General features: G+C 38.7%; 2 protein-coding genes across 4 annotated transcripts in view; one reads left to right on the top strand and one right to left on the bottom strand.

Annotated features, from left to right (window-relative positions):
* WDR3 (WD repeat domain 3) overlaps positions 1 to 5,317 on the top strand; it is a 29,829-nt gene extending 24,512 nt beyond the window's left edge. For all 3 annotated transcript variants that reach the window (XM_005542176.4, XM_005542177.4, XM_045364748.2), the window contains exons 24-27: positions 273 to 316; positions 2,039 to 2,167; positions 3,843 to 3,936; positions 4,550 to 5,317. In XM_005542176.4, coding sequence (XP_005542233.3) covers positions 273 to 316; positions 2,039 to 2,167; positions 3,843 to 3,936; positions 4,550 to 4,705 — 423 coding nt within the window. In that variant the 3' untranslated portion in view covers positions 4,706 to 5,317. The remainder of the gene's footprint in view (positions 1 to 272; positions 317 to 2,038; positions 2,168 to 3,842; positions 3,937 to 4,549) is intronic.
* SPAG17 (sperm associated antigen 17) overlaps positions 1 to 26,273 on the bottom strand; it is a 238,915-nt gene that overhangs the window by 1,447 nt on the left and 211,195 nt on the right. Inside the window, exons 44-48 of the mRNA XM_005542180.5 lie at positions 21,193 to 21,329; positions 19,637 to 19,821; positions 17,849 to 17,909; positions 14,078 to 14,222; positions 11,250 to 11,389 (exon numbers count right to left, since the gene is read on the bottom strand). Of these exons, the coding sequence (XP_005542237.3) occupies positions 11,250 to 11,389; positions 14,078 to 14,222; positions 17,849 to 17,909; positions 19,637 to 19,821; positions 21,193 to 21,329 (668 nt within the window). The remainder of the gene's footprint in view (positions 1 to 11,249; positions 11,390 to 14,077; positions 14,223 to 17,848; positions 17,910 to 19,636; positions 19,822 to 21,192; positions 21,330 to 26,273) is intronic.

Here is a 26,273-nt window from a genome sequence, read left to right as displayed (position 1 = left end):
TTACTTGCATGTCTCATCACAGTAATTTTGTGAGTCAGGGTATCTTCACCTTATAGATAAGGAATCTGGCTTGACTTGTAGCATAGTTGGTAAGGGACATAGTTTGTGAACCGAGATCTGGCTTACTCTAAACTCATGCAGATCTTACCATTTTAGAATACTTTTTCTGAAATAAGAAAGAGGGGTTCCTGTTTTATAGGAGATAGAAATTAGAGAACTTTAGTAGAAACCAACCAAGAGTCTCACTAATGGTGTTAATCCTTCCTTTATAGCCTTCAGCTTATGTATTAGAGATTTTTAAAGGCATCAGGTCAAGGTGAGTGAGTCCTTGTGCACAATTTTTATAATCTGTCAGCATTTATGAAATGCTTATCTGAATGGGAAATAAATAGAAATTATAATTGATGGTTATCTTTCTTATAGGTTTAACTATATAAAAGTTTTGATGGGAAATAATTTATAATGTTCTTTTTCAAGTGCTAGAACTAGGAAGTTCCTTCTAAAGTATGAAGAGAGATGCTTTTAAGGACAAATAAAAGGGAGTGATTTATGTTGTAGGCAATGAAATAATATATAATTCAATTAGAAGCACCAACTGTTAATTTTTTTTTATATTTTGGCTTCTTTTCTATGTACATACACAATTGGAATAATATATAAAGTTTTATATTCTGTTCTTTTTCACATATTTCCTGAACATTTGTTTGTTCATATTGTTAAAAAAAAAAAATTCATTGGATTCAGAATTATTCCATTGTATGAATAATTACTGGATATTGCATTTGTTTCTCCTTTTTGGCTATTATCAATGGCTTCACTGAATATGTTTACACATATATCTTTGTCATCATTATTGATTATTTTTCTTAAGAGTCCTAGCAGCCTAATAACTGACCAGTAGGCATGAGCTTTTTTATATTGCCAAATTACTTTCCAGGGTGATTATACTGATTTTTAGTAGGCTTTAAAAAATTTGTTGCCAGTGTGAGAGGCAAAAGGTAATATTGTTTATTTTCATTTCTTTTGACTATTAATGAAGTTAAAATTTCAGCATATTTGTTGACCATTTGTATTTTTTCTTGTGAATTTTTAGTTATCTCTTTTTGCTCTTAAGTATTATTTTACTGTTTTTTAAAGAACTCTGGCTGGTCACAGTGGCTCATGTCTGTAATCTCAACATTTTAGGACGCTTGAGACCAGAAGTTTGAGACCAGCCTGGGCACCATACTTTATTTTCTTTGTCATACATTTTTGCAATAATTGTTATATTATTGGTGATTTTCCTTTTGATTTCATTCATGAGTTTGAACTACTGAAGGCTATCATTTTCATAATGAACCACAATATCTACATATATATTCTTTTTTTTTTTTTTAACATATATATTCTTTACAAGAAATAACACCTGTCTTAGGATAAAGATGAAACTTCACTACAGGAATGTAAAAGAAAATTGATTAATGTGGAGGTTATGATACATTTGAAGATAGGAAGATTCTGTGTTTTAAAGATTTAATGTTTCCTAATTAATAGGTTTGTAATCCCATTTGATATCCTCTTAAGATTTTAAATTGGAATTGATGAAATAATACTTGAGCTAGTTCTAGAGGGAACTATTTTCCCAGATTAAAAGGCTACAAAATTAGCAAAATTAAAATAGTGTAGGATTGGTATCAGGATCAATCATCATGTCAGGATAAGTCATCATAATAGACTCTAATGGACTCAATATATGGTAAAAGAATATCATATGAAGATGGAATATTCAACAAAAGGCTTTGGAGAAATTGTTTATCTGGAGGGAAAAAGTTAGATTTTCCCATCATGCCATTGACCAAAATGCATTCCAAATAGATTAAGATGTTAAATACAAAAAACAAAGGGAGTCATCTAGCTTATAGATGAATATTTAACTCTACACAAGGTGTATTCAAGTATAAAATCAGTAGAAAAAGTAATAAAGGGAAAGATTTAAAAATTGACCATTTTAACAATGTTAACAAATGCGGCATTTTTATATCTATTTTTTCTTTTTCAGTGAACTGGAAGAATCTCTACTTGTGCTGCCTTTTTCTTATGTCCCAGACATTCTTAAACTCTTTAATGAATTCATTCAGCTGGGCTCTGATGTTGAACTTATATGCAGGTGCCTCTTCTTCCTCCTCAGGTAACATCCTTTTCTAAAGAATACCATGTCTTTTCAGCAGAACTGCTTCAGTACTACCTTAACTGAAGCTGTCAACACTTGGGGATTAAGAAATAGTATGCCAAACTCGGTGGCTCACCCTTGTAATCCCAGCACTTTGGGAGGCCGAGGTGGGTGGATTGCTTGAGCCTAGGAGTTTGCTACCAGCCTAAGCAATCAGTCTTGCCTTTAAAACAAGGATCATGATGACCCACCTCTTTAAGTAAGAAGTCATGGTAATACATTGCTCAGGAATCCTTACTCAGTCATAGGCCTCTGTGTTACAATCTAAGATAGCTTTGGTTCTAGTCAGTTTAGCAAAAGCCAATTACGATTGGCCAATTTGCCTCATTTGTTGTTTATTTGAAGCCAAGCTTGTCTAACCTGTGGCCCAGTACGGCTTTGAATGTGGCCCAATGCAAATTTGTAAACTTTATTAAAACATTATGTTTTTTTATGATTTCTTTGTTGTTGTTGTTCATCAGCTATCATTAGTGTATTTTATGTGTGGCCCGAGACAATTATTCCAATGTGGCCCAGGGGAGCCAAAAGGGTGGACATTCCTGTTTTAAAGTGTTTAGTGTAAGCTAACAGGTTTTGCTTTGTCCTTATACCAACATTTTAAGGAAGTCAGTTTATTTATCTTGGTCTCTACAGGTGCAAATGGAAATGTAGGGGCATATATAGAGGTAAACTAAGAAACATAAAGCAAATATGTTCATTAGGTTGTATTCTTAAATATGAAGAATTCTGTTAATAGGTAGTTGAGAAGAATAGATGTACAAAGACTTGATATTCTACTCATCTCTCACCCTCATTCTCAAGCTGTTACAGCAGAGAACAGAGATGGAGACAAATTGAATATTCCTTCAAATACTGTTATGAAGACAAAAACTGGTCAGCCAGTGCCAGATAGTTAAACAGGTATATTTAGTGAATTGACCAAATAGGTATTTGATGAATTGGCCTGGTTTTATGATTCTTAACCCTCCATTTCTTATACTCTATCCAGGATAGTAGCAAGAAAAGAAGAAGAGTATGTTTTGTTGCCATATTCATAATTTGGGGCAAGTTGTAAAGACATAACTTCATATTTAACCATATTACTAATAATTTCTTTTACTGCTATGGCATATGTGCTATTGAATTAGGGTCGCTGGTTCTACAAGAAACCCTGAATACTTATAGCGTATCAGAGGATTATAGATGGGTGCTACCTGACAGGTACAGCAGGGTCATCAAGGATATCTCGGTACTCTGGGTCAGAGTTTGAATCTCTCATGAATGTCTCTCTTTTTTGCTGTGGCTTTATTAGAAGTATTAATGCAACTTTTTTGAGTTAGCATTTCTTAGAAGGCTCATTCTGTCTTTGAGTTTTCCATAAAGTACCACTCAAAATCTGTAGCCACTGGCAAGTTGCTGGGCTGGGAAAAGAGCCTTTGCAAATGAGTTGAATGTGTCATAAGGTTTAGGACAGTATTTTTTAAGTTATCATCAAATTGACCTGAATAGTAGAGAAAGAAATTTCTTTGGCTTTTTTTTTTGCTCGAAACATTTCTATAATGTATATTTTGTTGTTGCTTTGATATTTTATCTGTTTACTGTGTCTAGCCATGTTAGGTTCAACATGACTGACTGTGTTTTGTTTTTCTATTAGGATTCACTTTGGACAGATCACTAGCAATCAAATGCTTGTGCCAGTGATAGAAAAATTAAGGGAAACAACTATTTCAAAAGTCAGCCAAGTCCGGGTAAGTGTCTTTGTATAGAGATAAAATAATGAGGCAAATTCCTAGTGTGATTTAGAAGTAGTATAGTATTGCTGGCCGGGCGCGGTGGCTCAAGCCTGTAATCCCAGCACTTTGGGAGGCCGAGATGGGTGGATCACGAGGTCAGGAGATCGAGACCATCCTGGCTAACATGGTGAAACCCCGTCTCTACTAAAAAATACAAAAAACTAGCTGGGTCAGGTGGCGGGCGCCTGTAGTCCCAGCTACACGGGAGGCTGAGGCAGGAGAATGGCATAAACTCGGGAGGCAGAGCTTGCAGTGAGCTGAGATCCGGCCACTGCACTCCAGCCTGGACAACAGAGCGAGACTCCGTCTCAAAAAAAAAAAAAAAAAAAAAAAGTAGTAGTATAGTCTTGCTGTGCTTTGTCTTTAGCAGTACCTACCACCGATAAATTCATATTTGAGATAGTTTTCATTGGAATTAGTAGGAATAGAAAAAACAAACAAGAAAAGTTCTTAATGAGGGAAAGATAAGTAACAACACCTGAAGCTTTGGTTCCCCTAACTCTCATACGCTGCTGTGATGAACTGAAGTGGGAGAAAAATGTTTAATATTTCTTGTATTGCACTCCAGGATGTTATCGGCTTCAATATGGCTGGTCTTGATTATCTCAAGAGGGAATGCGAGGCAAAAAGTGAAGTTATGTTTTTTGCTGATGCTACTAGCCACTTGGAAGAGAAGAAGAGGAAGAGGAAAAAGAGGGAGAAGCTGATTCTAACATTGACTTAGAAGTGAAATGTGGTGGGTTTTTTTTTTAACTTTTTCCTTAAAAGGACTCCTAAACTAAGCACAGAAGAGTTGGCGTCATCTTAAAAATACCAAATAACAGAAGATCACATTGCAGACGATGTCAGGATGTGGTTCCCAACTTTGCCTGGGGGAATTCCAACATGAGATTATGGGCTGGCTCCATTTCTTGGACTTAAAATGCATGATTAGTTTAAAAATCTTTCTGTGCTCTCAAAGCTTGAGCCTTGCAGCTCAAGCTTGTTGTTCCCTTTATATTCTAGCAGGGAATAAATAATTGTTTTAATTAGGTATATGTTTCATTGGAGTTGAAATTAACATTTCAAAAATTTTTCTTATTTTTTTATGGCAGATAATTTGCCATTTATTTATATTAGGTTTTACTGCCTATTGAGACAACCAGGTGCATAATTGATTGCTCTCTGGCCATAAAAATGCAGTATCATGGACTCTTAGAACTAAAAAGGACTGTAAAAAGTACCCAGAATAGCCTCCTCAGACTTAACTTTCTGCAAGTTATATTTGTATATAAGAAGATTCTAATTGATAACTGTTTATACTTTTCTGAATAAAATAATTGTTTCTAATTAAAAAGTAGCCAAGCTAAGATGCTTGGCTGGGCTTCTGAGGAATTAATACACGTGTGTGTGTGTGTGTGTGTGTGTGTGTGTGTGTGTGTGTAGGTACATATATAGTTGACGTTTGAACAATGCAGGTGATGGGGTGCTGACCCGCCCCTCGCACAGTCAAAAATCTGCATATAACTTGTGATTCCCCGAAGTCTTAATTACTAGTAGCCTGTTACTGACTGGGAGCCTTACTGATGTATTATATATATATTGTATACTGTATTCTTAAAAGAAAATGTTACTTAGAAAATCATAAGAGAAAATACATTTACTGTATTTATCCATACTATAAGTGTATATCATCTGTTTATAAAATGAATTGTCTGTCTGGAGTGGCAGGCAACCATAGCTGCAGACCTCAACATGATACCTATCAAGCAATCAGCTTTTTCTTGTAATGTCATCAGTTTTCTCTGATTTTTGGGAGCATTGTGATATGCAGTTGACTGGGGCGATGAATTGTTCATGCACCGGTGATTAGTGTCACACAGCATTTGAAGTGCATACTCACAACACTTGAGCTCACTGCAGTAGCAACAGGAGGTGGCTGTGAAATTATTTCACTAATATACTGTGCATTACAGTTCATTTTATGCAGCTGTGATTTAATGCTGCATCTTTACATTTTTTTTACGTTTCTCTCAAAACTGTGAATTGTACCATGTATGATCTGTATTTGTATGTGTTAATTTTGATAAAATAATAGATTTGCCTGTATTTTATGGCAGTAAATGATAAAATATTCTAGTATCTACATATATTTTATGCATTCATGATATAACTGCTTTTTTCCTAATTTTTTTCATCTGAAACTTTTCTCATTATTTCAAATCTCCAAAAATTTTTCCAATATATTTATTGAAAAAAATCTGGGCTGGGTGCAGTGGCTCACACCTGTAATCCCAGCACTTTGGGAGGTGGGCGGATCATGTGGTCAGGAGTTCAAGACCAGCCTGGCCAAAATGGTGAAACCCCATCTCTACTAAAAATACAAAAAACTAGCCGGGCGTGTTGGCAGGCACTTGTAATCCCAGCTACTCAGGAGGCTGAGGCAGGAGAATCGCTTGAACCCAGCAGGCGGAGATTGCAGTTAGCCAAGACTGTGCCACCATTACTCCAGCCTGGGCAACACAGTGAGACTCCATCTCCAAAATAATAATAGTAAAAGAAATCTGTACAAAAGTGGAGCCATGTGGTTCAAACCCATGTTTTTCAATGAATTGTCTACTGTATATCTTAATGTTAAGGATTTGGGGAAGTAGGAATGTTCTAGGAAAAGATATTAACAGATACCTGTGGGTCTGGGCTTTTCTTTTGTGGAAGTTTATAAATGACTAAATCATACTCCTTGTTATAGGCCTGTTTAGATGTTCCGTATCTTCTTCAGACAGTTTTGCTTTTTATCCTTTTTGTTGTTATTAATCCCAAAGACTTAAAACAATGGTTTCTATCTGTCTGTGAATTTGGTCATTTCAGCCAAGTTACTGTGTTGTGGGGCCACCATTTTCTTTTCAGGCTCAGAGCTGCAGTACTTGTGGCTTGGTGATTTGTGTCCCAAACCACAAGTCTTAATGTTCTTGAGCATAACACAGTCACTGAAGGGAAGTAAGGAATGCAGTGGTGTTATTTGTCGGGCAGAATAAATAAGTGAATTTTGGCATAGAGTTTCTGAAGGCGTAACTATGAAAGGCAAGAGAATAGGCAGGCAGGATAATGCGTTCTAGGTGCTTTCCAAGGAGTCAGTGTTGTTTAGGCAGCTATTTCTGCCACCAGGGAGAGGAGTTAATTCTTGAAAAATAATTTAATTTTTATGAGAACAGAGGTTGAATCAATGTTCTTCTTAGAGTTGCTCATCAGAACATAAATGTCACTTTCTAGTAACATTTTTGATGGTTTCCAAACCAAAACAAGTTCCAGGAGGGCATTCTAGATGTATACATCATTAACAATTCCTCTTATGTTAAAAGTTGCTGTTTTCCCATAGCTTTGCCACCATTTATAATTCAAAAGCCTGATAGTGCTAGGGAATGTAAAGATGTTTCTGTCTGCTAAGTGTTATGCAAATCAAAGAGAAGGGGAACTTTTATGATAAAGTGACATGTACAGAACCTAGCTAAGTTACAACTTTTGGTCAAAATACTTGAAACTCTTTAACCCTAAAAGTTTAAGGTCAACAGGTGCATTATAAAGTAAATTTTAGGCCAAGCACATTTCTAGTCATTAAGTCAGTATTCATTGCCTTAGCCATTGGCTGTATATAATCCTTAATATAAAAACTATTTAATGACTAATATCTCTTGCATATTGTGAAGTAAGTTACCTGTAGAAATTCTGTAGTACCATAAAGAAAAGCCTTTTGAGATTGCAGTGAGCTGAGATTGTGTCATGGCACTCCAGTCTGGGCAACAGAGCGAGACTCCATTTAAAAAAAAAAGGCTCTTGAATTGTTTATTGGGAGTAAAACATTTAGGCTTATTTTTTTAAATGTATATATCCATCCACTTAGAGAAAATATGCTTAACAATTTTGAAATTCACTGGCTGGAAGCTAGGTGCTTTGTATATTTGGCATTAAATTGTTTCTCAATGGCAAATGTCATAAATCATATCTCATTCTAAAGAAATCTAGCAAATCTCTAGCACAGATCTAGGACAGTGCCCAGGAAAGCAATGGTATCTGTTGGTAGGTACAGGACTATATATAGGACTCTATTCACTTATCAACTGTAAATGATGAGCCTGCTCAATGCAGCCTTTTCAGGCCAGGTTAGTCTTCAGAAAGAGAGGGAGGCTGTGAGCAGAAGCTTAATGAAGAAACCACATGGGCTTACAGGTACCATCTGCAATCCACCCCCATTCCTCATAATTTAGGATCCTAAGTTTGAGATGGGGCTAAGGTTCTTAAAGGTAGTATCACCATATATTCAAGTCCTTTCTCTTTATTTCTGAGGTTTTTGGGATCCAAGCAGCCGTGGTATGTTTTTAGAACATAGTACACATTGTGTAACAGTCACTGAGTCCAACTCTTATATAGGGCCTAACAGTGTTGCCCTTGTGTATCCCTTCCCCTTGAGTATGGGGTCGGACCTAGTGACTGGCTTCTAGTGAACAGAATACAGCAAATGTAATGGGCTGTCTCTTCCAAGATTACGTTATAAAGCACTGAATTCTACCTTGTTCACACTCTGGCTCTTCATGCTTGCTTGCTTGTTCTGATGAACCAAGCTGCCATGTTGTGAGATTCCCTAAAGCGAGGCCTACATGGTGAGGAACCGAGTGGCAGTCTCCAGACAATAGCCAGTGAGGAGCCATGGCCCGCAGTCTAACAGCCTGCAAGAAACCGAATCCTGCTGACTGCTGCTTGAGTGAGCTTGAAAGCAGATTCATCCCCAGTTGAGCCAGAAGACCCCACTGAGCTGTGCCTGATTCGTGACTCAAGCTATGAGATCATAAATGTTTATTGTTTTAAGCCACTGTTTTGGGGTGGTTTATGATATAGCAACACATAACTAATACAGCTTCTATACAGCAAATTACCTAACCTTTTCCTTATTTATAAAATGGGTAGAATAGCACCTACCCACACAGTTATTGTGAAGTGCTTAAAGTTACTACTGTTACTGCATCTGTTTAATCTCATTAAGTCTGCAATAATATGCACAAAGAGGCATAAAGACATTATTTAAGACATTTCATCTATTAGGTAGATTCATGAATTACTTTTGATAGATTGGTGCCAACAGGAATTATGAATCTTTGAGAGCTATTCCATAGTTTTCAGAATTGTCTAGCTAGAGATGCAGACTGTACACTTCTCAGTTTGGGCTAACTTCTGAAAGTCGCTGCCGAGAACTGAAATAAACTATGTCCTAATTTAGTGGTTCCCAGAGTGTAGTCCAAAACTACAATATTAAGATATATGTTTGGGGTTGATTACTGTTCCCTGAAAATTCATGTCCACCTGGATTCTGTGAATGTGACCTTATTTGGAAATAGAGTCTTTACAAATGTAGTTAGTTAAGATGAGGTTAGATTAGGGAGGATGAGAATGTTGTATCAGCAGAAACACTGACAGCTTGGACTGAAGGAGAGAGAGAGAGAGTACAAAATGAAGAAAGGCTGTCAGATTTCTGGAATTCTGTAAGCAGGAAACGGGCTGCCCAGAGGGTAGGACTGTTGCAGAGGGCCGAAGCTGAGGGCTCAGAGGGTGGGGCCAGTGGAGTCTTTGAGGGCCTAGAGGCTGGGATTGGTGGAGCCTCCATGGGCATACAGGGCAGATGGTGCCACCGATTCTCAGTCCTTGGAATCTAATGGAATTTGCTCTTCTGGGTTGCAAAGTTGCTGTAGACCAGTGACTCCTTTATTTCTTCCGTCTTCTCCCTTTTGGCATGGGAATTCATATCCTGTGGTGGTCCCACCATTGTATTCTGGAAGCTGGTAACTTGTTTTTCAGTTTCATAGGTCTATAGATGGAAAGGAGGCCAGGACAGTTCATGCTCAGAGCCTCACCCATACCTCATTTAGATGATGAGCTTTGAGACTTTTTGAGTTGGTGATCTTTAGATGAGACTTTAGAGTTAATGCAGGAATGGATTAAGTCTTTGGGGAATATTGGGACGGAGGACTCATTTTGCACCTGGGGTGAACATGAATTTTGAGGGACCAGAGGGCAGGCTGTACTGGGTTTGGCCCTCCAAAATTCATGTCTAGTAGAACCTGTGAGTGACCTTATTTGTAAATAGAGTCTTTACAGATGTAATCAAGTTAAGATTAGGTCATTCAGGATTAGGGTAGCCCCTAAATCCAATGAGAGAGGCACACAGAGAAATACACGAGGAAGACTGCCCTGTGAAGACAGAGGTAGATGTTGGAGTGATGCCACTACAAGCCAAGGAATGCCACGGATTCCTGGCAACCACCAGAAATGAGGAGAGATGCGTAGAACAGATTATTCCTCCAGAAGGAACCAATCCTGCTGACACCTTGATTTTGGACTTCTCTCCCTCTAAACTGTGAGAGAATAAATATCTGTTTCTTTAAGCCACCTGGTTTGTGGTACTTTGTTACGGCACCCCAAGGAAATTAATACAATATGTTATTTGCCTTTTTCTCTTATTCTCACTTAGGCATAAAGCTGAGTTTTCCAGAGGGTATATGATGTGTGAATGATAACAGTTTGAATACAGAGCAGATGTGAGAATCCAGTTATGTTCTACTAAGTGAGACATTAAAGAGATTTGCAAAAATAGAAAACAATACTACCTTTATTACATGTTTGTTTTCGAAAAGTTATTTTTCATTAAAAATGTCATTTATATGAATAAACTGGGTTCATTATTTTTAAATTTTTTAAATTTTCCCAGTTTTCTTACTTGGTAAATATTGATATCACTCACATGAACAAAAGCTCTTTGGGATCATCAATCATTTTTAAGACAATAAACGGAGTCTTGAGTCTAAAAAGTTTGAAAAACACTGGTTTAATTGTAAATTCTCAAGTTCAAGGGCACCTTGGTGTTTGTGTCTGTGCTGCTACTTTTTAGAGAGTAAGATCAACTTTATCTGAACAATGAAATCACTGCTTAAAAGAATGGACTTTAGAATCACATTGAAGTAGTTTAGATTTTTACTTCTTCCACTTAAGAAGTAAGCAAACTATCTGAACCCCTGTTTTCTTATTTATAAAGTGGGAAAAACTGTCTTCTAGATAGCATGAGGATTAGATTTTATAATATATATAAAGGAGTAACTAGTATGGTTATTTAAACAAATATTTTCATTCATTCAGGATAGGTGGCTTATGGGTTTCTGACTATAAGGAGAGGGGAAGAAACCTGGGATCTAATACCTCAAATTTGAATGCTTGACAATCAAATTCCCGTTTACTACTTACTGTACCTAATGTGGAGAAACTTTACGAGACATGAAGACTCCAAGTGTGGAGGAATGAATTGCAGAAGTTCTCTGGACCATTGGATTTTCTTTTCCCTGGGGAAAGTCTTTTGGTCGCTTATCATAATTGATGCTTGTTAAAACTGGTAAAATACTTGTTAAGGGCTGTGCTTTTCATGACCAAGTGATTTGCATATATAAACCGAAATAACTCTAACAACATTAGTTCAACTTTAGGTACCCGTCTATCCAATGCAAATTCTATGTGCTCAGGCTTGGGAGTTAGAGGATGGATATGCCAATGTCTAGAATGTCTTCTGTTCTCCCTGATGTACATTTCTCTCCTAACTGCGACTGGCTTTCTGTAAGGAGTCATCAGCATGGTCAAGCCCCAAACCATATCTACATCAGATTTTGTGGTTTTTTTTTTTTTTGGTGGGGAAAATGACAGATCTTGGGAAATGGGCTATGAATTATCATTGTTGACATTGGAAGTAATGTTCAATGTAGATAAAAGATCTGATAAGATTTTTTGCCCTTTATCTGTGTCTGACAGTTTCTCTCTAATCTGTAAGCAGGGAAATAGAAAATTTATTATAAATACAAATGATTTCATTGCTATGATCAGCAGCAGTGATTCAGGTATTTGCATCTAATAACCTGTGTGGAGAGGGTAAGGGCACTTGATTTAGTTCCCAGAGGAAGAAACTAGTTCCTTGGCTAGTTTCCTTCTATCACAATGGAAAAACCCTGTCATCACTACTCAAAAAAAGGAAAGGAAAAAGGAAGGGAAGGAAGGTGAGAGGAAGGGAGACTTTCCCAGGGAGGACTTTCCTTTCCTACTTTATATTTTGCTCCATTGTACTTACTGCCATCATTGTTTATGGTTTACTTACTTTGTGTATTGTCTGTCCTCCCACTGGAGTGTGAGCTACATAAAGGCAGGGGTTTCTGCATCTTTGAAAGCATAAATGAACGAATGAACCACACTTCATTTATTGACATCAGTGCTATCTGACGCCAGTTCCTTGAACTTTCTCCTTCACCTCGAAATGTCTGAATCCTTAGCTATCTTCAGCTTCTCCCTTGCCAAGACTAACCCTTCAGCTCTGTTTTTTTTTATTACTATTATTCTTTTGCCCTGTTTTGGATATTGCAGTTTCAATTACTTCTACGCATTCATATTTTTAATATACCTCTTCTGTTCCATTCTCTTCAACCTACAAACACATAGGTCTACACTAAACTGAAAATCCTTCCTATATTCTGTTGCGTCCTTGAGGTACCATGTTTTCTTGCTCTTTCCTTTAATACATTTTCTTGAAAGAATATCCATAACTAATGTTTCTGTTTTCTTAATACAGTCATTCTTTACCTTTTGCAATTTAGTTTTTGTTCCCACCAAATTTAACACTTTAAATCTGAATTTTCTTTGACATTTCAATAGCGTCTGTCAATTGTGTCCATGTTTTCCTTGAAATTCTTCCTAAGGCTTCTGAAGTATTTCATCATTTTCTAATTGCTGCTTCTGTCTCCACTGGCTCCTCTTCCTCCTGTTCCCTAAACTGACTCCAGATTTCTGCTCTTTGCCCATACGTTCAGACATCACCTCTGTGTAAACAATGCTTACAATTATTATATCTCCAATTCTGACTTCTCAGTTGAGATCTAATATTACATATCCATGATTCATTACCTCAGCCCAAAACTTTGAAGTTGAACTCTATGTCCTCTTTCTTCCATCCATCAATGACTTCTACCTCAGATTTTGCAGTTTCCTTCCCCCACCATGTCTTTCATTCATATCCCTCTTTTATGTTGACTGTTCCCCCATTCCCACAGTTCTTGTGCTTACACATGGCCCATTCAGGTAGACTTCTAATGGTTCTTTTACACATCCAGTTGTTCCCCTTCAACATGTCCTGCACAATAACACTGGATTCATCTTAATAAGGATATGCTGATCATATCACCCACAGAGTCAGGAATCTGCAGTGGTTCACTGCTGCTTAAATAATAAAATCCAAGCCAAGGATTTAAGATCTTTCATAACTTGACTCCAACCTACTTTCCCACTATATTCCTAATACTCAAGCTCTTGGCAAGTTGAACTCCCTGCCAATCATCCCAAACACCTGGAGCTTTCCTGTTGCCATGGTTTGTTCATTCTTTGTACTTAAAGTTCCTGTCAATCAAGTTTTCACATTCTATAAGATCCAGCTCAAATATCAAATAAATATAGAACTATAACACAGCAGCACACAGTTCATGCCACTGGAGAAAGTACAAAACAGAAATAAAATGTGAAGACTTTATTTCTGCTACTAGATTATATAATGCCTTTTAAGACAGGGTCCATTTATCCATTTTTATGTATGATAAACTATTTCATACAGTACCTTGGAGGTAATAGGTACTTGATATCTGTCTAATATCTGTGTGGCTGGAGACACTGATATGGAGGAATGCATGCATAATTCAGTGAATACCCAACCTTTATAATAAGAAGGTATCTCCTATCCTTCTATAAAATTACAATTTTTTGTGATACAGACTTGCCGTTTTGTTATTCTGTCTGATATTCCATAGATAGCCAATAACATTTACATTTATTCAGCTTGAAGTTACTGCACATATACTGTGTGTCAGGTATTTTTTTAGATTTGGCTAGGTGCTTTCAAAGATGGATGAAGATACCCTTTGTCTTAATAAATTTAACTCTGATTTTGAAGATAGAATAAATAAAGTAGAGATGCATTTTGACTTCCATGTTTTCCTCACTCGTGTAATTTCTGCACTATATATGATTACTCAAGTTGAACATTAAAGGATATTTGCTTCCACAGGTAGGAACAGAACCTCATGCTCAGTCATAATCTCGATATTGTGAGAGATGTGTGCTGATCCCCTGGCCCCATCCTCTCCAACAGCCATGGCAAATAACTCTATATTCAGTTCTGTCTGCAAACCAGCTGCCACCTATAAGACACAAGGTAGCTTTAGGACCAGACAACTCTCAGTTCAAACCTTGCTTTTAATATGAATTTGAGCAAGTTATTTAAACTCTCTTACCTTTGGTTTCTTCATCTATAAATTTTGCACTAATAAATGGTAGTTATTAAAAGCATTTAGCAGAATTACTTCATAATGAAGATAGAATTCCATTAAGCAAAGGGGACCCAGGGTAAATTGTTGAAGGCGCAAACCAGGTGCTATTTAGGAAAAAGCATAAGGAAGCTAAATGCCAGGTTATTGGAAGTAGAACTGAAGGCAAAATTTTGCAATACTCCTAATTGTGTTAGTTTTTGAATGTCGGTAGTGACTTTCAGTAGTGAAATCTGCAATAGGGGCTACTTCAGATAAAGATCAATTTAATCTAATATAAAAATAAATCAGGAGGCTGAGGCAGGAGAATTGCTTGAACCCAGGAGGCGGAGGTTGCAGGGAGCCAAGATCGTGCCACTACACTCCAGTCTGGTGACAGAGCAAAACTCCGTCTCAAAAAAAAAATAAATAAATAAATAAAAAATAAAGAAAGAAAAAGAAAAAATTCACCTAACGGACTTGGTGACTATCATAACTTTCCTACCCTGTTTCTTGCAGGGGTGTCCACTATTTTGGCCTCCCTGGGCCACATTAGAAGAAGGAGGATTGTCTTGGGTCACACACAAAATATACTAACAGTAACGACAGGTGATGAGCTTAAAAAAATCGCAAAACAATCTCATCATGTTTTAAGAAAGTCTAGGGATTTGTGTTGGGCTGCATTCAAAGCCGTCCCGGGCCATGGGTTGGAAAAACGTGACTTTAGGGTATTCCTAATGTAGGCTGCATAAAATAATGAAGCCAGTAGAGGGAGACAAAATTAGTTGAAATGCCCAACTGCTTAGTTCTGAAAACCCATGGAAGAGGATTGTACCAACAAAGAAGAAACCTGATACAGAAGAAAACACAGAAGGAAGAAGGAACACAGCAAGGCACGGGCATCTTGCCTTGTTCCTTGAAAAGAACACTAGCCAGCAAAGAGAGAGCTATTTATGTTTCTAAGTTGCCTCTCCAGGAGGTGGGTTAAAAAGCAGACTTGGGAACAGTTATCTGGAAAAAAAATAAATCTGAAACGACTACATGAAAAGCAATTAGATACAAATGGAATGTTTTCTTCAATATAATTTTATAAATAGTAGAATTGAAAAAGGTTTCCGTTTTTTCAACAATGTATTTGTGAGCGTATGCATGCTGGAGGATATCCAGCAGCAGACCCTTCTCCTCCAAGTCCAGCAGTTGGAGCAGGGCTGGGTCATGATGAAATTCAGCATGAGGAGAGCTGGAACACAGCCATCATACAGGTTTGCCCAGGCTTTGAGCAGATTCATTTAGTGTTGGCAACTAACCAAGCCGAACAGTGGTTAGATTTACATATGGGGAAGTCTACAGATTATATTTTTTGCCAGAGCCAAAACTTACTATCAAAGCCTGTTGTCAAACTAAAAAAACCTTATAGTATAGAGTGAGCTTCAAAGACTACATGCTGGGTTTTTAGGACCTATAAAGGTTGATCCAACAGCTATTTTGGCTTTTGGCATAATCCCTACTTTAAATTAAAATGAGATTTGCTAACTTCCCAGAACAGTGGAAGAAGGGCTTGTTTTTTTTTTTTTTTTTTTTTTTTTGAGATGGAGTCTCGCTCTGTCGCCCAGGCTGGAGTACAGTGGCCGGATCTCAGCTCACTGCAAGCTCCGCCTCCCGGGTTCACGCCATTCTCCTGCCTCAGCCTCCCGAGTAGCTGGGACTACAGGCGCCCGCCACCTCGCCCGGCTAGTTTTTTGTATTTTTTAGTAGAGACGGGGTTTCACCGTGTTAGCCAGGATAGTCTGGATCTCCTGACCTCGTGATCCACCCGTCTCGGCCTCCCAAAGTGCTGGGATTACAGGCTTGAGCCACCGCGCCCGGCCGGGCTTGTTTTGATTTTTGTCTTTTGCCTTATGTTGTGAAGGTTCTGAAATCTTGACACAGTACAGTGGTGAATTACTTCAGGCCAGTACTTGTGAATTAGTGGATATAATCCCAAAATGTTTCTGTTTGGAGTTTCAGCCTATATAATACTGTTTTCTGTAGAGCATATTACAGCTAGAAGGGGGCTAAGAAATAATCTGGTCTGAACTTTACAGATGAGGAAAACAAGGCTCAGAGCATTAACTGAACTGCTTGATGGCACAGTTGTGACAATAGGTCAACTGGCTTTGCGCTATCCCAAACCAACCCTTCTGTGTGAGCCTATGACTGGGGCTGCTTTAAGAGCTTCAGACTCAGGGAGCATTGGGTGCTTGTTAACAGGACTGGATCCTTCTGTGCACTGTTCTCATAGGCCTACGTGCTCTTCCCATCTGTGATGAGTGGGTCACGTGTCTGCCAGACCAACTCACTTCATTCTGTCACTGAATCACACCTCTCTCGAGTACCCACTATGTGCCTGGCTCTGTGAGCGTCTCATGTGTCTTACTCATTTTTATCATCCTCTGTGCCCTGGCCACTTTCAATGGCATATGGGAGGAACTCAAAATTTGCTGAGTGAAGTATGAAGTAAAAGGCGTGTTAAAGCAGCCAGATGATGCACTGATAAAGACTTACAAATGTGACTATTATATTTTAGGATGAACTTATGTTTATATCATCCTATATTTCTGAAGTTATAATTTAAAGTGAGAATATGCTATTAATATGCATATTTTTTACTAAACATGCCATTTTGGAGGATGTATCAAAGTCAGAATAGGTTGACATTTTTTATTTTGTATTTTCAGAGATCTTTGGAGAAATGAGGCAACTTATGAGTTTAATAAATATGATTTCTTGGCTGGGTGTGGTGGTTCATGCATGGAATCCCGGCACTTTGAGAGGCCAAGGCAGATGGATAACGAGGTCAAGAGTTCGAGACCAGCCTGACCAACATGGTGAAACCCTGTCTCTACTAAAAATACAAAAATTAGCTGGGCGTGGTGGCGTGCACCTGTAATCCCAGCTACTCAGGAGGCTGAGGGAGGAGAAGTGCCTGCACCCGGGAGGCAGAGGTTGCAGTGAGCTAAGATCATGCCATTGCACTCCAGCCTGGGCAACAGAGTGAGACTCGGTCTCAAAATAAAAATAAATAAATAAACAAACAAATATGATTTCTTAGTATAGCATTAAATAATATTCTCTGGCAAATACCAAGAGAGCAAATCAGATTTACATAAAATATAAAGAATGGAATAATTATTTTTCAGTTTGCATAAGGATTTACTTTTTAAAACGGTAGTTTTTATACAACAGTACGTAACTGTAATATTGGGACAAGTGAGGTGAGCTTCGGAATTGTTTCCATAGCTGGCAGTTTAACTCTGTTTATGCATAGGATCGGTCTCATGGTTACCACATGGAATGAATGCCATCAAGCCACATACTGTATCACTATCAGAAATCTTTTGCTTATGATATTAAAAACATTAGACTTATACATAGCTTAAAATGAATGGGCAGAATGATTTCAAAGCCCACTTCACTGGAAACCTATACATATTCATTTACATGCATGCAAGGACACACAATAGATGACATATAGGACTTACGGGTCCAGGTTTGTAAGTCACTTTCAGTCCTGTGCTGGGTGGGGGCTGCTTTACTTTAAACCTACAAGGCAGCAAGATGAAAATAAATTGATGCCATAATGAAAAACAGGAGCAATGAATAAGCTGGGATGTTATAAAATAAGGAAGGTGTTAATACTTGCTACACAGGAGCCGGGGGTCCATACCATTAAAAAAACAACTTTAATATTCAACTGGGAGAAGAATCTGGGGCCCATTTCACAACTGCCTTTCCAACAGTTTTCATCAGCATAAAACGGGCTCCAACCTGAATTTCAACCCTTCGTTACTGGTTGCTGACGAGCAGCCCAGGCTTGGGCAGTGGGACTGTTTGGCTGGTGTGTGCATTTCAGCGTAGCTGCCAGCATGAACGCAAATGCTGGCAGCCGGGTCGTTAAGTTGAAGAATAAAGGCTCTTTTGGAAGGCAGTGGAGCATGGGAGCCAGCCTTGCTCTATCTTGGTATGGGGTTTGCATGTTTGAGGAGAGGAGAAACAGAAAGGCTCAGAAAATGTCGAAGAACTTGAAAAGCTCTGAGCTCACACATGGTGCTTATTGATCTCTCTCTCTTCCTGTGGTTTGTGGGTTCTGCTTGAAGGTTAAAGACCTGGAGTAAATTAAAATGCCAGGGAAAGCCTACCTCCACTCTGACCCCAACACTGCTTCTTCCTCCATCAACCTTGCTGTCTGCTCTATCGTGGCTGAATTAACAAGCTGAGGAGTGAAATCTCCAAAACTAAATTTTTATACTGGAGCGACAGGACCCGCACGAATGAGTTTTATTAGTTTGAGGTTGACTCTCTATTTCTCCCCACCCACCTTGTTGGCAACAACCTAAAAAATAATAATGTGTGATTTGGTGGCCTGAGTTCCACATCAGATTGCTTCTCAGGAAGCAAAGGTCATTCCTGAAGCTGGGGATTTGCCTCAACTGAACCAACTGAAATAGGACAGGGATCTTTCAAACTGGATGCTTCTATCATTTTGTTTTATCTGATTTCCAATCATCAATCAGAATCACAAACATTCGTGAAGGACTTACCAATGAACTCTGAAAATGACTGCAACTGAAATAAACATATATTCCATTTTAATGGAAGTAATACACATGCTTATGTTTCAGATAGAATAGTGTACATTTTGTACTTGGGAATGGTTTGGTAGAGGTCTATGGTTTATTGATCCAATGGAAAGGTTTGAAATTTCACACAAAACAAAGTATTAGTAAAGCAAGGCATATGGTGGGACTTAGGAGATCTGAAGTCTGGCCTCTGCTAACCTACAAGATGTTAAAACAAGTTACACAGTTTCTCCTTTTATAGTAGTCTCATAAGGTTTTTCCCTCCATTATGCAGAAACAATGTAATTAAAAGTGCTTTTCAGATCATACTGTGCAAACAAACATCAGCTGGTATTATTATAGTTAGTAGATTTGAGAAAAAGACTTTCAATTATTGTGCATTAGTAGCTGTAACACTTGTACAACCTCCTCCTTTTTTTCCACTAGTGGAGATCAGGATGTGAGTTGCTTTTACCAAAGTATGAATAATGATGAATAGGAGGGCAAGGAAGTATCTACCATATAATTGGAACCCGATAAACACTCACTGATTTGTTGATGAATGAATAAGTGTGTAAATGACTGAATGAATCATGTGAAGATTCAAGGAGTAATTATAGTTCGGCCCAATAAACATTTACTGATGGAGGTGACCAAAGACAAGTCACAGGGTAGGGAAAGGTAGGCAGACCTTTGGTCCCTTGGCCTCACCTGCAGAAGTCCACTCCAACATTCTTGAGCTTTACAACTGTGGCATAGGTATGTCCTTCCTTAAGCACTCCAAACTTCACTGATGACGGGAGAAGATGGAACCCAAAAGGGGATGACTGTGCATTATTAATGGCGGCAGATGCAATAGAGGATGTGTTCACTTTTCCTCCAACAGAATCTTGCACCTTTGCATTAAGGAAAAATTAATAAAATGGCTCTATTTTGAGTTCCCAAGATTGGAAAAAAAAAAAAAAAAGGCCCTGTCACCAGAGGAAAATAACTTTTTGGTTGCTGGAGGAAATGAATGTTTATAGTCTCATGTAATCCTTACAACAGCCGTGTAAGGAGGTATTTTAGGCTTTCTTTCAAGGATAAGGAAGTCAAGTTCAGAGAACTGAAAGATAATTGTTCAAGTGGTAAGTAGCATAGCAAAGATTCAGACTCAAGTTTGCCTGATTCTAGAGTCTGTGCTCTTCCATCTGTGCCAGTGGTCATCAAACATTAGCTTCCATCAGAATCTCCTGGAGGACTCATTAATAATAATACACAGATTGTTGACTTTACCCCCAGAGTTTTTCATTCTGTTGGTTGGGGGCAGGGCCCAAGAATTTGCATTTATAACAAGTTCTTAGTGTTGGCAATGCTGCTGGTCAGACAACAACACTTTAAGAACCATTGGTCCGTGCCCTTATTATTCCTCACACTAGCAGCGCTGACATCTTCTCAGAGTTTGTTAGAACTGCAGAACCCCATGCCCTACACCAGACCTAGTGAGTCAGAATCTGAATTTTAATAAGATCCTGAGGTAATCCATAGGCGCATTAAAGTTTGAGACGTACTGTAATTTTGTCAGTTATATATAACAATAAATTCTGTGATGGAGATGAACACAGTGTGCCACGGAAGAAAAAAAAGACAATTATCAAAACTGGTGGACTCCAGAAGGTTTCCTAATAGAACTGGGTGGAATCTTAATCTTAGAGGCTCTGAGGAAGGAAGGAGCTTGGTATTTTTAAAGAATGAAATCTCCAATGACTGAATTATAGTGAGTTTGACTTAGGGTGAGGGCGAAGAAGCAAATGGGGCCTTGTCCTCATGTTAAGTCATTTGGATTTTATTCTAAGAGTCATGGCAACGGTGGCCATGATTCCTTTAGCCAGTAGTAGTATGCTGGTAAACTGGCTGTCTGAAAACAATTCTGATTTCTAGTGTTTACCAATTTTATGGTGCAAGTACTCCCAGCACGGCTGATTTCAAGCTATCAGTGGTTTGATAACTGGCTCATAAAATTTCTCCCAGGAGCCTGTATGAGCCAGCTCCATCAAAGCACTGCCTGTGTTTACATGTGTGAGATGTAAGTTTAAAGAGCTTCATGGTGAGATCAATAGCAATATCAATACGGTCAATAGCAGTACACAGTGGCTGGAAACTAATAACTTCAATGAATCAGAATTACATAAAATCTACAAAAGGAGCAGGATTGAAAAAAATAAAAAATAAAGAATTACATAAAATGCTGATTGGCTGTGGGGAATTTGTTCCCATGTTTGTTTTACCTTTGCAAGAGGTTGAGACTTAGGCTTGGAACTCAGCAAATAATGAGGCAACTTCACTTTTTCTCTTCTTGCTTGTCCCGCAACATCCTGCAGCAAGGACTGGGTTGGAATTTTCACAGGCTCATAAGATTCTTGTTCTGTTAGAGAGAAAGCTTAAATTATGCCACATGGACATTTTATTCAAACACATTGGAAGTAATATCAGAGTATATAAGAACATAAACCAACTTGGAAACTTTTCTTCTTTGCTTTTCAAAGAGCTTATTTATTTTTATTTATTTTATTTAATTTCAATTTTTCTTTTAGATTTACTGCAGGTTTGTTACAAGGGTATAATGCATGATCACACTGCCCAAATAGTGAATATAGTATGCAATAGGATGTTTTTCAGCCTGCCTCCTCCCTTCCTGTCTCCTTTCGGAGTCCCCGCTGTCTCGTTCCTCTCTTTATGCCCACGAGGATCCAAGATGTAGCTTCTACCCAAGTGAGAACATGTGATTTTGGATTTTCTGTTTCTGCATTAATTTGCTTAGAATAATGGCTTGTAGCTGCATTCATGTTGGTGCAAAGAACATGATTTCATTCTTTTTCATGGCTGCATAATATTCCATGGTGTACATGTACTACATTTAAAAAATCCAATCCATCATTGATGGGCACCTAGGTTGGTTCCACATCTTTGCTATCGTGAACATTACTGCAGTGAACATGTGAGTGTATGTGTCTTTTTGATAGAAATATTTCTTTTTCTTTGGCTGTATATCTAGTAATGGGATTGCTGGGTCAAATTGCAGTTCTATTTTTAGTTTAAAGAGCTTATTTAAAAGGAGAAAAGTCTTCTGTTAATTCTTGCCTTTTCATTTTACAAAGTGATTTTACATACATGACCTAATACTGGTCCTCACACAACCCTATAAGGTGGGCAGTACAGATGCTATTAGCATCCATTTTTTAATAAATGAGAAGAATAAGTTTCTAAGAAGTCAAGTGGCTTGCCTAGGATGAACTGAATTATACCCAGGTCTTCAAGGTTCCGTCTACTAATTCAACAATATATAATACAATACAACATTAACTCTGAAAGATTTCTTGAAACTAATGAGTAAAACAAAATCCCAATAATTTTGATTCTACTACTATATTTAGAGTTTTAAAAAGTGTTTAGTAAGTATAGATAAATTAAGCCATAAAATTAAATCTTCAAATCACTAAATTCGGTGACTTGTTCTTTTCCTCAGTTACATGAGGGAATGAGCAAGTGTAGGAAATCCATGCAGCAGTAGCTGTGTGTCTTTGTTCCACAGATCCAGGAGGTAGAAATAAGAATGGTATTTTAGATCATGGTAGTTAAAAATCCTTTCCTGCATTCAAATCAGGAAGAGAGGAAGAGGAAGGGGACTAATATTTGAGTGTCCACGATCTGCAGGTGAGTGCCACACATGTTTTTATACCTGAATGAGGGGGCTCTGGCAGTTATAATCTTGGACTGCTCAGCATTCTTCCCATCCTCCATCTCTATGCAAACTCCTGCCACACACATCTGGTGCCAGGACATCCCTCGTCCCAACCATGAGGAGCAAAGCCCAGCCAATGAGGTCCCATCCCTGGATATTTCCACTGAAGCGGACAGCGATAACCCCATCTTACATACTAGGTTATGGATCTGGAAGAATCAGAATCTTAGGCCTTTATGGTCATGATCTTTGCCACATGGAAATAACCTGTCCTTTGTAGGAGAGGATAAAACCAAACAAGAACAAGTAGGGATGGGTCATGGTGGAGGCAGGGAGGATATGGAGAGAAATAGGCATTCAGACGACACGAATACTTTCCTGGAAAGCCAGAGAACCTGAAGCCAAATGCCCCTGGGCTAGCACCACAGCCACACAGCCACTTTTCTGTGGTTTGCTTCTGGTCACCAATAAATTTCCTTTTTCGTTGTTGTCGTTCAAGTGAATTTGAATTTAAGTTCTCATGGCTGTAAACTGAAAAGTCCTAACTAATATAGTTGCAGTGTCTTTTTTTTTGTTTGTTTACCAAAGGAAACAGAGGATCAGAGGATTAAATAACTTGTCCAAGAAACTATAATGAGGGTCAGGACTGGGATGTGGACCTAAGTGTGTTGGAACCACAAGGAACATGCTCCTTTTACTACTCGGCGTGTCCCAAACCCATTCGTGTATCACAGTCTCCTGGGCTGCTTTTGGAAGAATAGAGATTTCCAGTCCACATGCCAGTAAAGCCCTATTCCTGACCAAACAGAATCAGAATCTCTGGGAATGGAACTCAGTGATCAGTGTTTTAATGTATTTATTCCCTTTGATCACCATTCTCTGCATAGGCAACCATTCCAGTAGCTTGGTACAGTTTTGGTTCATATCCTTGCCATATGTGTATTACTGCTTTGTGTGCATGCATGTATCAGTCTAATAAGTACTAATTTGTTGCTCATACTATTATTATTAATAGTAAATATGGTATGGAGTTTATCATGAGCTGGGCACTGTGCTAAGTATTTTACATACATTAACTAATTTAATTCTCACAGCCTTGTGATGTATATAGCATTATTTCCCCTTTACAGAAGAGAAACAGGAAGAGATAAAGGGTTTAAATAATGTGCCCAGTGTTCATAGCTATTACACAAGGAGCCCGGATGTGAACCCAGATAGAGCCTGTACTCTTAGCTCTGCTCTGTACTAGACTGACTCCCATAAAACATGCAGATTATTATTCCACTGAGCCTGCCTAGGGCTTCTCCAGAGATCGGGATCATGGGGCAGGGAGTCCTTGAGGGTCTCGGAGCAGTGGCTAATTACCAGCTGAGGTGCTTTAATATTTGAACAACTGGTACAATCCAACTAGTGCGTTCATCTCAATATTACTGCTGGACCTGAGCCGACTGAAGAACCAGTAGTGGTTCCTTGTTACCATGCTGAGGAAGGCTGGATTATTTAATCACAATTATTTACTTCCCCTTTGAGGATGGCTTCCCTGTAGGTGGAGTGTATTTCTCTGCCCCATTGACTTTGAGCTTGGCCACGGGACTTGCTTTAACCAACAAATGTGTCTGTGGATGGCAGTGTGTGCCAGGCTGAGCAGAGGCTGTGAAGTGCAGCATGTGTTTCTGCTGGTCTCTCCTGAGCTTTGACCCTCTGCTGTGAGGACGGCTTGCCCAGCGTGGTGGCTCCTTGGCTCCTACAGTGTGGCATTCCTGGAATACACCTGAACCTTACCTGCAGCCAGAGGTGTGCTGGTGAATGGTTAACAACCACCTCTCCCAGGATAAACTGCCCTGGTTTGTGCCAGTCTGGGGCAGAGCTGCCATGGACATCCATAGGCCCACAGACTGGCTGTTCTAGGCCACTACAGGATTTGGCGGTGCTTCCATGCAGTATTATCACAGTGAGCACTGAACCCACGTTTTATTTTGCAAGTCCAAACCTTCTCTAGCTGACTCTATTGTATTTTCTGGACATCACCTTGTATTAGTACCAGATAAAAACACTCTTATCTACTTACACTGATTTCCTGTTCATTTCTCCCTTTAAGCTTTTGAACACATTCATTTTATTTTAAATAAAATATTCAGGCCGGGTGTGGTGGCTCATGCCTATAATCCTAGCACTTTGGGAGGCCGAGGCGGGCGGATCACCTGAGGTCAGGAGTTTGAGACCAGACTGGCCAACATAGTGAAACCCCATCTCTACTAAAAATACAAAAAAAAAAAAAAAAAAAAAAATTAGCTGGCATGATGGTGGGCGCCTGTAATACCAGCTACTTAGGAGGCTGAGGCAGGAGACTCGCTGGAACCCGGGAGGTGGAGGTTGCAGTGAGCCAAGATCGTGCCACTGCACTCTAGCCTGGGCGACAGAGCAAGACTCCCTCTCAAAAAAAGAATTAATAAATAAAATAAATATTCTTTTCTCTTCCCTACATCGGGAATGTAGTATAATATAATATAGAGAATAAGGAGTCTTGAAACTCATTCTAACCCTAGCTCAGTCACAAATCTGCTGTATGATTTTAGATGTCGCTTGAACAGGTTTCAGTTTCCTCAGGTAAAATGAGGGTTGTTGCAGGCAATTCACCTCTTAAATCTTAAAATCTATGAAATTCTGTTTATTTTTCAAGACCATCCCTTCCATAAAGCTTTCTCCATTGCTTTGTGTTAATTCCTTCCTACTCTGAATTTCTTTAAACTTTTTATATCAAAATTTAATTTTCCATTTACAGTGGAGTCATATTATTGTCCCTTCTCTCAAGTACCTCGGTACCTGGGAGTGCAGTAGGTGTTTCAAACAATTTATTTCTCCTCTTTCAAAGCTTTGTTTCTTTGAAGCTTGTGCTATCAGACTATATTAGTTACTACTTCTCCAAGTGGTTGTTATTTACTGACCACTCTCAACCATTCCCTTTATTTACTGGTGATTTTAACACCTGAGAGGGTCTCCCACTTTGTTTTTCCTGATGACATCACCTGGATGATCCATCCAACACCCTATCTTATCTGGTTCTTGATCACACCGTTTCTTTATCTTTTCCACCTCACAAAGTCTCATGGCCACATTTTTTACCTTGCCAACCCCGATGATTTTACCATTTCAAACTCTGTTTCCAGCACCCTTTCTGGATTACCACCTCCTATTCTTCTAGCTTATTATTCTGTCATATCCAGCAGGCAATTATTTGACCTCACTGAGGTCTCTCACCAACACTACCACCTTACACAAGCAGTCCCTCCCTTCTTGTTTTGCTTTCCTGCTTATCTGGAAGAGATCTGATGCTCTATCATTATATCCACTCCTTTGCAATCAGACTAGAATTCCCTCATCCATCTTCCCCATACCAAACCTATCAACCTGCTTGAAAATGTATCCCTACTCTCTCTCTTCTCTCCTGTCACTATGGAGGAGGTGACCCTATTCATATCTAAGGTTAATTCTGTCACTCAAAGTTTTCCCCAGATGCCATGTTCTTCCATCTTCTTTAGGATCTTGCGGTCTTGCACCTTAGGTGCCCCTTTCTCTGGCATCATCAAGTTCTCCCTGGTATGGAATTATCATCATTTGCAAATCAAT

The sequence above is a fragment of the Macaca fascicularis genome, chromosome 1 (genome assembly GCF_037993035.2).
Source record: "Macaca fascicularis isolate 582-1 chromosome 1, T2T-MFA8v1.1".
NCBI lineage: Eukaryota > Metazoa > Chordata > Mammalia > Primates > Cercopithecidae > Macaca > Macaca fascicularis.
Note: the sequence above shows the minus strand (reverse complement) of the source record. Positions and strands in the feature narration are given on the sequence as shown.